The 14,273-nt window shown below is 41.5% G+C and overlaps 1 protein-coding gene across 1 annotated transcript in view; it reads right to left on the reverse strand.

The window, feature by feature from the left end:
* Positions 1-14,273, reverse strand: part of SETX (senataxin) — a 41,126-nt gene that overhangs the window by 20,224 nt on the left and 6,629 nt on the right. The window contains exons 3-9 of the mRNA XM_083160919.1: positions 12,251-12,461; positions 7,953-8,062; positions 6,904-7,123; positions 6,692-6,811; positions 6,431-6,602; positions 6,131-6,221; positions 52-3,858 (exon numbers count right to left, since the gene is read on the reverse strand). Coding sequence (XP_083017045.1) covers positions 52-3,858; positions 6,131-6,221; positions 6,431-6,602; positions 6,692-6,811; positions 6,904-7,123; positions 7,953-8,062; positions 12,251-12,461 — 4,731 coding nt within the window. The remainder of the gene's footprint in view (positions 1-51; positions 3,859-6,130; positions 6,222-6,430; positions 6,603-6,691; positions 6,812-6,903; positions 7,124-7,952; positions 8,063-12,250; positions 12,462-14,273) is intronic.

Here is a 14,273-nt window from a genome sequence, read left to right on the forward strand (position 1 = left end):
AAGTCTCAAGAACAAGAGAACATAAGAAAAGAAAGAGGTTAAAATTCTTACCGATTCAAAAGTGTTGAGCAGCATCAAGGGGACAAAGACATTGAAGTACTCATCGAAGCGAGAGAACTTAAGAGGCACCTTCAACAGCGGTAACTGGCAGAGATTGTTAGGAGGTCCAAACTGAGACATGTTGTCAAACATCTCAAATGTCCACCGTAGCACCTCCCGCGTCAGCCAAACTTGTTCATGTTGTTTAAAGCTACTGCCGGCTACCAGAGATTTCCCAGCGTCTGGAGTATTGTTCATAGTGGTTAGTAGAGGGACATTATTCTGATTTATAAGTGGTTTCAAAACGCTACTTGTATTGTGGGATGCTGGAGGTTTGTTCTGACAATGTGATGGAATAGTTGCTCTAGACACTGGGGTCTTTGCTGGCTGGACTTTAGCTTTTGGAACCACTGGAAGGTTTTCTAGATCCTTTGTGAGGCTGGCAGTCCGAGAAGTCGTCCCAGAACCAAAAACTTTAGTCGTGGAAGGTTTGGTAGGTTTCTGAAGAGAAGGGGGCAATCCAGGTCTGGCAAATTGGTGATCATTCGCATTGTTAGGTACAGTATGTTGAGGGCAGGAATCACCAGGCATGTTGACAGACTCCAGACAACCTATGTATTTGCATTTTGATATCTGGGCAACCTCAGGTACAGATGAAGATGTATCCACCATGCTGGATGTATTGAAATTGGGAAGCGTTCCAACACTTATTTCAGATTCAATTTGTGAACACAATTCCATGTCAAGCGGATCAGTCTGGGTTAAAAATAAATCACGATCATCGTCGTCATCATCATCATCATCAGCTTGCTTAGATTCTGCCCCTGTAGAAGACTGGACAATATCTTCTTGTAAAAATGAAGACTGTTGAACTGCATTAGCCCATGGAGAACTATTGGAGCAATTTACATCTGTAGCTTCAGAAGCACTAGTCATGGATCTAGGATATGAACTTTTAGTTGGTTTCAAAGACAAATCGTCTTCCTTCTTTTTGGAAAACTCCACATTTGTCTCAGTTCTGCCCTGTTTTCTTTTAACATAAGCTGCCCCTTTAGTTTTGTGCACACTTTGCTTGGCAGAGGTTTCTAAATTTCGGCCACTGTTCTCCAACTGCTTACTTGGCTTTCTTTTTTTCTCAAATTCCTTTGGCCTAGATTGACGATGGAACTGTACTTCTTGACAAGCCAATAAACTCTTGTTTCCTTTCACCAATAAAGACTTTGGAGACGTGAGCTTCGTCTTTGATTTCTTGGCCTCAAGATGCCCTGCTGACTTCCCATGGTTACGCAGGTCTGTTAGGCAATCAAGTGAGCGTTGGGACAAATTGAAGGCTTTTCTTGGAGGCTTCTTAAATCCAAGGCTTTCAGCAGCTGTGGAAGGCTCAGGATGCTTGCGTAGCTTCTTTGGTGGTACCACTGCAGGTAATGCTTTGCCTGGACTTCCAAGCCTCCTAACCTGTGAAAATGCCTTCACTGGGCTTTTATTTTTGTTTATTTTGGCATTCAACATTTTCCTTTGCTTTCCAGAATCTTGCACTCTCTTAGCCACGTTTGTCATTGGTCCTATAGATGAAGTTACTTTTATGAGGTTCGTAACTTTGCTTTTAGAGTCTGTTTTAACACTATTGGTAGTAGGCTCATCTGAACTTTTTGCATAAAACGATTTTGGACTCAAGTTCCCATGCAAGGATTTATTACCGGAAAATTCAGCTGCTGTCAGAACATTTGCAGCAGATGTAGATTGTTTAAACTGCATTTCAGCATCTTCTGCTGCCTTCTCGATGACATCATCACAGATATAGTCTGTATCATAACCCCACTGATCAAAAATGTTTACGTCCCCTTCACTATCTTGGGCCTTATTTGTGTCAGGATTGGCGCATTTAGTATCTTGTGGAACAGGCTTTTGCTCCTCCAGCTGTGGGTCTTCTTCCCAGGCAGAATAAATATCATCCTCTGTTTCAAATTCGAAACACTGTGAATCATACTCATCACAATTTGTAAAGATAGGTTCAGATTTAATTTGTTCTTTCTTTGGCATAATACTAGCAGCATGTTGTAAAGTTTCAGGTTTCTCCACTTTAATAGTGTTAGGAGAGGCTTGTTGAGCCTCATCAGAAGAGTCGTCAGAAATGGTTATGATCTGGTCAGAGGAGTCGTCTTCAATACACACAGACCTCGTCGCTCCCCTAACTTTCCTCTCTATAGAGCAGTACTCTTCTGAATCCATATCTTCTTGGCTTAAACTTGAAGTTTTTGCTTGTACTGCCAATGATAAATGATCAAGATCACAATCCACCTGGGAATCGTTAAGTGTCGACTTTTTTGCCTTTTTCTGTAATTTTTTCTTAACCTCTGATAATGGAAGCTCATCATCCGTTTCGCTAGGAATTGACCAATCATTTGAAGATTTATATTCCCTCTCATCAGGAAACTCCCTCTTTAGAAGCTTAGTTTTTGAATGGCTTTCCAAGGACAGTCTTTCAAATTCTTCACTTACTCGAAGTTTATCGGTAAGAGATGACTTACGTTTTAAATTCATCTTTTGTTTTACCTCTGTCAGTGGAAGATCATCGTCAGAATCCTCATCTTTATTGGTGTCATCATCATTAACCAAAGGTTTTGATTTTAACCTAGATTCCTGCTCCCTTTTATGGTGTACATAGTTTGGATCTAAAGTCTTAATTGTTGTATTATTCCCACAGCTGCTCATTTTATTTTCGTTGCCTGAACTCTTTTTGACCTTCGCCATCACTTTTGATAGTTTGGACTGCCAACCTGTGAGGTCTTTTTTGGGTTTAAAATTCTCCAGAACGGATGAGCACTTAGGGACAGAAGACAAATATTCTGTTTCCTGAACCTTTGCCTTTTTAATTGAAGCAGTTAAAACTGAACTAGGCATGCAAACAAGTCCTGCTTCCAAATCTCTTTCTGCCGGAGCTTCCTTTTTAACATGAAAAAGTTCTTCCAAACCGCGATCTGAGGAAAACCGGATCTCTGGAGAAGGCAGGGGAGAACCCCTGTCGGGTCTGTACCAGTCATCGTTATCATCATCAATCCTTTCTGTCTTAATGAATGGAACAGACTGTGTCTTACTTATGGTGGCTTGCTCGAGAGGGGAATTTGAAATTGTGGAAGCCTTGTCCTTAACACTTTTAATGATATGCGTGAGACACATTTGTAAACCTTGAACTTCGGTCTTATTGAGTTCTAGATTGCAGAGAATGCTGCCCCTCATAAGGAGATTAAGTTTGTCTAGGTATGGTTTACAAGTCACCTGCTGTCCCAGCTGGAAGCCTTCACGCAAAAGATTTCTGATACACTGGATGCAGGCAATCTGGACAGAAGAAGAGGTCTGCGAGTTTGGGGAGGAACACAATGAGGTGGTTGATGTTATTTTGGAGTTGGATCTACACCCAGCATCTTTGGTTGGAATTAGGGCGCATTTCACAAGGGCTTCTACCCACTTGTGTGAGCTCACATAGAGAAAATGGAGACACTTTTTATTTCTGTGCAGTTCAATTATAGACACCAAAACCCTGATAAAAAGTTCTGCAACTTTGTCAACTTGATCAATTCTCTGATTAAGGACATATTTTATCTCAGAGTAGAGGTGGTGAATCACTTCCATTATGTAAGCAATTCCCATGTCTTTAAGGTCCATGACAGACTGAACATATGGAACGAACCACAAGAATGTGCTATTGTGGACCCGCATGTCTTGGCCGATGTCAGACTGAAGGATGTTGGTAAGACTTTGCATATCTTCATACATGTTTGGACAATAATCGAACCCAGCTACACTTTTCCGTCCAGTGTCCTGTAAATGAAGAACATTACATTGTAAATGCAATATATCCCTCGATCTCTATCTAGAAACATAGACAGCAGTGTACATCTCAGGGTCATTTGTGTGTGCTCCATCTGGCATTCATTCTTTTGGGGGTAATTTAATCCGGGATTCAGACAGTCAGTACGTCCGTACAGATGGAACCCAGGGAAGTCTTTGTCTGACCCAACAGTCGGAATTCAAATGTTTGATTGTCTAGTGTTGGAAAGTCCGAGGATCGGTGAAAACGGCCGCGTATTGTAGAAAAACGGCAGTGAATTCCACAATCCGCTGCTATTTCCACAAAACAGACCGGACTACGAAAAAGTAAAGTCTAACTGCCTTCAATGCGGTTGGTAACTGCAGCATTGAATTGGCGAGTACCGCTATTTCCACCGGTGGAAATATGATTGAATACTCCCTACGTCCCCTACACACTAGCCGGCACGTGCATACACACTTGCCAATGGTGGGGGGGGGGGGGGATGGGGGAGATGGCAGAGGGAGCAGGACAAGTGAGGTCGTTAATGATGATGCAGGAGCTCGCATTGATAACTATATGGAGTGTACACACTAGGTTCTTTATGAGCGATATTGTTCACAATATCACCTAGTGTTTATGGGGATTTACACTGCCCAGTGCCTGACCGGCTTGCAGAGTACGCTGTCGCTAGCCGACAGTGGGCAGCTAGAGGTAAAGTCGCAATATAGCCCCTTCCGGGTTGGCTAATGCCTGGTGGACTGCCGCCTAGCTTTGGGGATTCCAGGGGAGTACATTGGATGCTATCTTTCTATTATTAGTAACCAGCATATGTTAAAAACTGCAATATCAATATTGTGGAGCTTTGCAACTCCTCCAGCGTCAACGATACAGGTGCAGTCTTAAAATGTGACAGCTGTCACCTACATAAACCATCAGGACTCCAGTTGTGTCGTCATGAAGGAAGCAAGTCTTCAGTGGTGAGGGGGCATGTTACAGCAACTGGACATCTTTCAGCTCCTGGTCCTCTGCTGGGGCTTGCCAGACATGAACATTATGGTATCTGGGCACAGCCAACAAGCTGCTGAGGTACTGCTCGAACACCAGGGATCCCAAAACTCTACTGGTGGACATTGCCTCTCTGACATCTTTTCAACCTCAGGACTACATAGGTTCTCCTCAAATGGGATAGAGACAGAGTGATCCTAGGGGTTCCAGATTGGCTATGACTGGCATTACACATGGATCTTCTAGGGATTTCCAGCTACACGCCGCTGCGTCTTTCCTATTCCTATCCTTCCAATTCTTAAAATCCGTAAGGTTTCCCTTTTCTCATCCACTTTGTGTTTTGAACACTAGTGTTCCTCTCACTCCTTGCCTTGAGCTTGTTAATGTAACAGGATGCCTGTGGCTAGGGGTAGGGTATAGGCAAAAGGGAGCTTAGGCTGTTGGGTAAGAAACCTTAACTGTTTATTGGCCAGACTCCAGCTCGGCCACCTGTAAAATCTCCAGAAGGATATTAATACATTAGAGTCTGTACAAAGAAAGGCAACTAAAATGGTACAAGGTCTGCACTTCAAAACTTACCGGAAAGACTGAAAGATCTTACCATGTATAGTTTGGAGCAGGGAAGAGAAATTGGGGACATGATTGTTAAAATCTTTCATGTTTCAAAGTACAGGAGGGAGACATTCTTCAAAAGAAGTGTAGTGTTAGAATATGAGGACATGCACTGGCAGGAAATCTGAGGAAAAATGACTTCACAGAAAGGGTAATGGACAAGTGGCACAGCCTCCTGCCAGAGGTAGTAGAGGCTGAGGCAGAAGACCAATTTAATGCATGGGATAGACATAAGACTATCTTTACAAAAAAAAATAAAGGTTCATACACACTGGGTGTTTTTGCCCAACGTGTATGCACAGCGATGATGGAGAACATCACTGAGCTGGAAATCACTCAGTGCATACACATTGAGCAATTTTCGCCCGTCCAAGCGATTTTCCTAGGGGGAAGACGAATTTCTATCCCAGCCACCCCGTCACTCATCTGTGGGTAATACCAGATGAATGGTGGCGGTAGGCGTTGATGAGGGAGCGCGCATCAGCACTCACCGCTGGCCCGTACACGGTGGGCGGTTTTAGAGCTGAAAGCAGCTCAAATTGTAAAAGTGAGCTGCTTTTAACTCATAATCGCCTAATGTGTACAGGCCTTTAGCATCTAATAGGGATTGGAGGTAACAACTGTCTCTTATCTGCAGTCGAGGTTTCAAAAATATTTTTTTACCTTTTTTACTTTTTCAGTTTTAAAACTGTACACAATCTGGCTGCATGACACCAAGTCGTCATCATCTGAATCCGGTTCACACTTAGTTGGCCTATTAGGAAACAGAAGTTAGAGAGTCGTTAGGAAGTGGCGAGGGTTGTATTTAAAATAAAGTTTACATATTATGACAGGGGATGGATTTTAAAGAATGCTTCGGATTTAAGGGTTTCTAGAAAACAGATTGTTCATGCAATTTAGAGCACCAAATGTGTTAGAAAATGCTGTGTCACCGTAGAATCAGAGTAATACATATAGAGAGACCTTTGGCAGCTTTCCCGTATTTTGTCAATCTCGCTGTTGTAACTTGGGCTCGCTATGATGGTTTGAAATGCCTGGATGGGATCGATCAGCTGTCCCCATACTTTGGAACCCAGGCGATCCAGGATCAGCATGAAGCATTGGAGTGCAGGCCAGAAGGGGTTTGAGCTTTCATCTGAATTAAAACACAAGAATCAATACAGCTTGCAAGTTAACCTCATATGTATCTAACTGCAAATGACCAATAGCTGCCACTGAGCTCACCTTCAGTTTGTTTCTCCATGACGTACAGGATGGACTGCATGAAATCATTCTGTTTGTCAGGGCCTAGTAACAAGGAGTCCATAGCTTGTTCCTCAAGCACAGTTAGTAACATGCAGATCCCTACAGAGACAAAAAGGAGGAGTGGGCAGCGTCATAGAGTGCACAAAGCAAGAGAGAGTGTGAGCAGGAACGTCAGACAGGAAGGCACATACCCAGCCAGTAGTTCTTGTAGTTCGCAGTGTCATACAAGTGAGCAGGTAACAGGATCAGTTTTCCGTCTTCTTGCTCAGAGTTCATGTAAAGGTCAGGATGTTCAAACAGGCCCAGTTCTATCACCTTAAACAGGCAGGTAAATACTTGCTGCAAGTCATAATAATCATCCCTGTCCACCTTTCCCTGGGCCCTGGCCGTCAGAATGGCCCATCGCCGGATCTGAAAGAAAATGAGCAGGCAGAGCTTTAAACATATTGAAGACTACATTTGGAAGAGTCTCCTAACTAAAGGTGGGTACACACCATATGATTTACATTAACAATACACGCAAATTAATTATATCATTTATATTGTCTAACCATACAGTGAAATCTGACGATATGGTCAGTGACTGCATGTTCGGTGGGGTACCGGTGACATCACTAAACGATATCGTTAACTATATTCTTCAGTGAGTTTCGTTTTAGCGGCACTACTGATATTGCGAACTATAACCGGCACTGCCACATATCGTACAGTGTGTGACAAGGACGGAGAATCTGTACGTACAACGCCTGTTACTATTTATCCATACCAGCGAGGGGTTAATAACTGACTGGAGGTACGTTAGCCGCATCCCACACACGTGTATGTTCACATTCTGTGATACTCGCGCCACTACATATGTATGTTGGGGCAATTATGTCAGTCGGTAATCGTCATACAGCTCTGTAATCGTCATACAGCTCTGTAATAACTCACACTCGGTAATCGTCATACAGCTCTGTAATCGTCATACAGCTCTGTAATAACTCACACTCGGTAATCGTCATACAGCTCTGTAATAACTCACACTCGGTAATCGTCATACAGCGCTGTAATAACTCACACTCGGTAATCGTCATACAGCTCTGTAATAACTCACACTCGGTAATCGTCATACAGCGCTGTAATAACTCACACTCGGTAATCGTCATACAGCTCTGTAATAACTCACACTCGGTAATCGTCATACAGCTCTGTAATAACTCACGCTCGGTAATCGTCATACAGCTCTGTAATAACTCACGCTCTCATTGGGGTGTACGAGGAGCAGGTACACGCCGGCCAGTTTCTCGTACAGCTGGAATGAGTTGCTCACTTGCTCCATCTTGCACAAGGCTTCAACACAAAGTTCACCTGAAAATGGAAAAAGAAAAAACATTGATCCGCTAAACTTAGACAACTCACACACAAGCGCAGCCCATCCATTATAGCATGACCAAGGTCTCACCAATGGTGCCCTGACTTGTTTTAGTAGAAATTCTTTAGTTCTAGATTGATAAAGCATCTTACACAAAGTAATGGCCAAACAAAATGACACTTCCTCCGTGCCTATAGTAATCAGCGAGTACTTCCAGAGAGGTCACTCAGGGTTGAATGTATGGAGCTGGGAGAAGTGGAATCTATCCCTCTAAAGAATGTTATGTGCAAGGTGATAATTTACATATTGGAGATGATTGGCTGGAGCATTAACAGTTATGAGCGGATTGGCTGGAGCATTATCACCTTGCACGTAATGTTCTTTATGGGGATAGATCTCACTTCTCCAAGCTCCATACACTTACCCCACAAGGACAAAAAGCCCACCTAGCACACTGTAACCAGACTTTTTTGTATAAAGAAACTATAACCTGTGGCTTTGCAGCTGTTGAGAAATTACAAGCCCCAGTAAATCCTCCCACCGATCAGCTATTAGAAAATGCTGGGACTTGTAGTTAACAGCAGCTGGAGAGCTGCAGATCGGTCAGGTCTGCTCTAGCACTACTTATCCTGCTGAAGCCAATCCGGAGCCTCAGAATCAAACCGTTAATAATGTTGATGGAACCAAATTTTTTCTGCAAGAGCTAAATAGGGCCGAAGTTTTCAGATGTCTCCTAATCCTAACGGATCCTTAATAGGAAAAGGATAAAGGTTCCATCTGTGACGAACACTGGCTGCAAGTTCCTGGTTCTATTAAGTATACCACTCCATGTGTTCGATACGGACAGATGTTAGTAATATCCCCCCATAGGGCGTATTAAAATCTACAACGAGTTGGCCTTCGGTCTGATGCTACTTGTCCGAAATGTCACATGGTGGAGTTCCACCATGGCGCCTGTTATGGGACTGCCCGATGGCGTCTCCCTTATGGTCCAAATCTGAGGCGATATTCTGTCACCTCAAAGTACAGCTGAGTAAAGATTACAGCGGCACTAAGGTATAGCCACACATTCCCTTCGTATTACACTCCATGCCTTACAACCATGCCTACAGTTATGGCGGCTAGTTGCTGGTTTGCATCTGACCCCACTTGTAAATGAAGAGCTTTATTTAATGACGTGGCTGGACATGAACGGCTTTCACAGCGCATCCGGAAAGTATTCACATTCCACATTTTGTTATGTTACAGCCTTATTTCCAAATGGATTAAATTCATTTCCCCCTCAAAATTCTACATGAAAAAAGTTTTTGAAAATTTATTAAAAATTAAGAAATTGCATCTTTTCTAAGTTGTTGTATTATCTCCATATATTTCTATAGGAGGATCGTTGTATGAAAGATAATCTCTATTTATGCCTATTTTTCTTACGTCACTGTTCTTAATTGCATTAATTTATTCTCGTTTGTAGAATGTGTTATTGGCATTGCATTTTTTGTATGTTTAAAATTAAAAAGAAAAGGGGGGGGGGAGACGATGTCTAAACCACGGCAGAATATGTAATGTCTCTGGAACAGTTTGTGCCTTATTTCTGCAGTGTTGCATTTTTTTCTTAAGGAATGCTTAAAAATAATTATCTGCCGGATGTATTGGATAAGGAGTTCCGCTTGGAAAGGATTCAACGGTCTCCTAATGAAGCCAAAAGCCGAACAAAGGCACACATCATTGTTTCTTTAAACAATTACAGGAGCAAAGAAATGTCATCACTACCACCAGACTCCTCCACTATTAACGTCCAAAACCTGATTAAGACATCAAATCTTCCTAGCTTTATCCTCCTTAGCCAATCCGAAAGGATATGAGCCAATTGCTAAAATGATCCGGCAAAACAATTACTGATTTCCACTTAATATCAACTCAAAAAGGACAGGTAGAAACTGGCTAATTTGGAGGTTTAGCCAAAAAGAAAGAAAATAACTCTCTCTTTTTTTGGGGCACAACTTATTTACTTAAAATATAACTTTTAATTATTTATACAAAAACAATTAGTTGGGAGACAACTATTGGAACATAAACACACATACAACACAGAACATGCACAATGTCAACAAATAATAATGACAAATTGTAGCCCTTGCCCCGAATATTATTGATATGAAGCAGGGGGGCTTGAGATTGTATAATGGCGAACTAGCGATAATACATTTTTACTAGGTGTTAGAAGGTGCCAATTGCTAAAACTAAATCAAACAGTAATGGTGGCAGAAGAAAAGCACAAAATGATACATATAAAACAAGTGTTTCTGCTGTCTGTAATATCTCTTGCAACAGTTGTAATGAATGAATGAATAGACACAACAGTTGTAATGAATGAATAGACACAACAGTTGTAATGAATGAATAGACACAACAGTTGCAATGAATGAGTGCAACAAAATGACAATTACTCCTTATTATCTAAGCACAATATTATTGTCATATGACAGGAGAAAAGAATGCACATGCAACAGTTGTAATGAATAAATAAACTGCAACAGTTTCAATAAATTTGTATAACAAAGTTACCATTAGTCCTAATTATTTATACACTGTATTATTGTCAATATGACAGAAGGAGCAAAGAATGCGCATTCAAAGAACACTTCATTATAATTTATTTATTTTACAGTTTCTTATAATGATCTATTAAATGAGTTATTCTCTCTAATTATATGATATTGATAATGTATTCGCTAAAATACGAGAGAAATTAAGCTGGCACCAGTAAGTTATTAATATTCAGTTATCAATATTTATTGCTAAAAGCATGTGTATCATTTATTAATTGTGTGTGTGTGTGTGTGTGTGTGTGTGTGTGTGAGTGAGTGAGTGAGTGAGTGAGTGAGTGAGTGAGTGAGTGAGTGAGAGAGAGAGAGAGAGAGAGAGAGAGAAAGTCTCCTTATGATTAAGTCTGCTGCTGCTTGCTGGGGTATACTATATACCTTTGCCAGTGTAGCAAGGGAGCGAGTGCATGGAGGTTAATTGAGCCTATTAGGGAATAAGGGGGCTTCTACTGTTGGAGCTAGTGTCGGAGACCCCCTGGTTAACACTAGGTCATTGCAGGGAAGTCATCCACAGAGGCCCCAATGAGAGTACCCTGAAAGAAGAATTTTAGATGATATAGGCGGTTGCCCTCCCTCTCTTCTGGATGCTGCTTTTGCCCACTTGCCTATGGTATAGGTAGGGAACGAACGGTCCAAGATACTGAATGTTCAGCCAGTATGGAAAGAGAAGAAAGTAGAAGGAAGAAGACAGTCTCCTTATATTTAAATCTGCTGCTACTTGCTATGGTATGTGCCCTAGTTAATGAGGCAGGTGAGCGAGTGCATGCAGATTTATTTCGCCTATTAAGGAGTAAGGGGGCTTCTACTGTTGGAGCTAGTGTCCGAGACGACCTGGTTAACAGTGGGTCATTGCATGGAAGTCACCCACAGAGGCCCCAATGAGAGTACACGGAAAAAAGTTATAGATCATATAAATGGTTACCCTCCCTGTTTAACCTGGGCGCTGCTTTTGCCCACTTAATTTGGAGGTTTTCCTTGAGCCTGACCAGTCATTACAAGCCTGCCTCGACCCTAGAGCACAGGCCATGATTGACCAATAGAAAACATGCTGATCATGAAGCCAGTCAGACACAAATTCAGATGATATTTTCTCTAACGTTGGTATTCATTGTGATGCAATCTAATTGTCCATTTAGGATACCCACTGCTTAGGAATATACCCTCTAACTGTCCATCTGCTAAATTAATGGATATATTTGGAGTTATTTATTTTGTACTACCCATATAAATCATTTCCTGGTTCCATCTGGGGAACACGGCCAACAGTTACATGTAAGAGAGGCTGAGGAGAAAGGCATTAGATAATTAAGCTGCTTGACTCATTGAGGCAACAAATAGAAAGAGAAAACACTGCTCGCAGTAACACAACAAACAAGGGAACAATGTTCCATAGATGATCACATGTTCTTCTCAACACCAACAATTATAGTAGTGTTATACTTGGGGGTAAAGAAGGATGAGTGCTACTGATTGGAGAAAATGGTCTATTTTCTTACAATTCCTCCCATATTAAAATCGACGGTCCTTCCTGCCCGCAAAGACAGATGCATTTTCCAATCAAAATATTTTAGAGGTGATACCTACTAACGCGTTTGTCGAGCAGCAAATACGGATACTTAAGAGTTTCCAAGAGAGGCACCCGTACGTCGCTCTCAAAGTTAGGCCCAGTGTAACCACACAGTTGTTTCTCGCCATCCTCCTCGATCAAATACAGCTCATCGTCCGCCTCTATCTCTTCTTGCATTGATTTCTCTAGTTGTGCAATCAGCCGCAATATTTCCATTTTCCACAGTGCCTGTCAAACACAAAGGACTTATGAATAGGACCTGAACACAATAGAATTATTATTTTTCACAGTAGAGTTCGATTAATCTCATGTGCCTAGTCGTCATGCAGCTGAACTCATGGGTAGCAGTGTCCGGTGTGGATTACAATGTGTCCTCACCCACCTCTGCTCTGTCATGCATAGAAGGAAAGTGGCAGTGGGTGATGGTTTATTAATGGGTGGTGTAAACTAGAAGGTAAGCCGGTTACTGGGGGACTGTGGATGGATGGAAATGTAACCATGTACATTACAAAATTAGACAAATCATTGATTGAAAATTACAAAGATAATATTCTTATGAAGGTATTACATCTAATCCATCCAATATATACAGAAAAAAAGTCTTTAAAATCTATCCATGCTCCAAGTCAACTCAAGACAGTACTTCAGATTGAAAGAGAACCAAACATGGCTTATTACGAAACCCCCAGTTTTATCGGAATATCCGTGAACACTATGTGCACACATACTCTTAGACGAAATACCACCATTCCTTTAGACACAGAGGGAGACATATGCAAGATCACTGATTATATGAATGGTGATCTGTTTATGTGATCTACCTATTGACTTGTGGATATGGATCACGTTATGTAGGCCAGACCACTCTACCATTAAAGAGACGTTTTATTGGACACTGACGTAATAGAATGACGTTCATACTCAGTGTTCATCCAGCTTACGGATAGTGGGCCTTGAACACATACTCATCACGTCCAGAGGTGGAGAAAGGTTTAACTTTGTATGGTGTCAGGACGTTTATTAGAAGTTTGAAATGAATTCTCTTTAACCTGACGGACCCAATGAATCTATTGAGTTGAATTGTATCTCTTAATAGTGTCTGCATTAACCAAACAACGCACAAATGAGCTACGACCTTTGATATATTTGTGCGTTGTTTTTTCTGTATGCAGTTTAGTCAAAAGATGGAGATGTAGGGACGGCCATCGACCATCGATGATTCGTAATTATTGAAGGTTTATGACCGATATCAAATAGATTTGCCACCAACAGGGAAGTACCAGATTGTTTCCCTCCATAGATAGCTCAGCATAACCAAATTTATTTATTTTTTCTCCTCAGGGTCCCGGGACACAAAGAATATGTCCACCGCTGACACCATTGAAGCCACACCCCCAGGCTCTGATTGGCCCATGGTACAGTCAGTCAAAGAAAAGCGATGGGAATCGATAGGTAAAAGAATCGATGGTTATACATCACAAAGTATAGAACCATTGATGATTGTTTGTACTATTTTCTCATCAATGGCAACCATTGATAACCACCCCTATTGGGATGTATACGGACAACATTCCACACTTTTTCCCATTATTGGTCCTTTAAAGCACAGGTTCTCAAACTCGGTCCTCGGGACCCCACACAGCGCATGTTTTGAAGGTTTCCTCACAGAATCACAAGTAAAATAATTAGCTCCAACTGTGGATCTATTAAAATGTGTCAGTGAGTAATGAGTGCACCTGCCGGGTGACAGGGAAAACGGGAACTGTTGGGGGGTTCCTGAGGACCAAGTTTGAGAATCCCTGCTTTAAAGGAATAACTAATTTTGAGGTGAATGTCCCTGCATATTGACAAATGGACTAATCTCCCTTCTCCCTATTGATATCTATTAAATAAAGCAATACTTTATTTTTCTATAACTTGATTATTGTTCACACTAGATACGTTTGAGAACCGGATATGTATCTATTGTTCTATGGTATTATTATCTAAACAAAGCTAACCGATATTTAGAATTATTATTAAATGTTGTGTGAAAAATGT

Source organism: Crinia signifera, chromosome 9 (assembly GCF_055691185.1).
Source record: "Crinia signifera chromosome 9, ASM5569118v1, whole genome shotgun sequence".
In the NCBI taxonomy this organism is placed as follows: domain Eukaryota; kingdom Metazoa; phylum Chordata; class Amphibia; order Anura; family Myobatrachidae; genus Crinia; species Crinia signifera.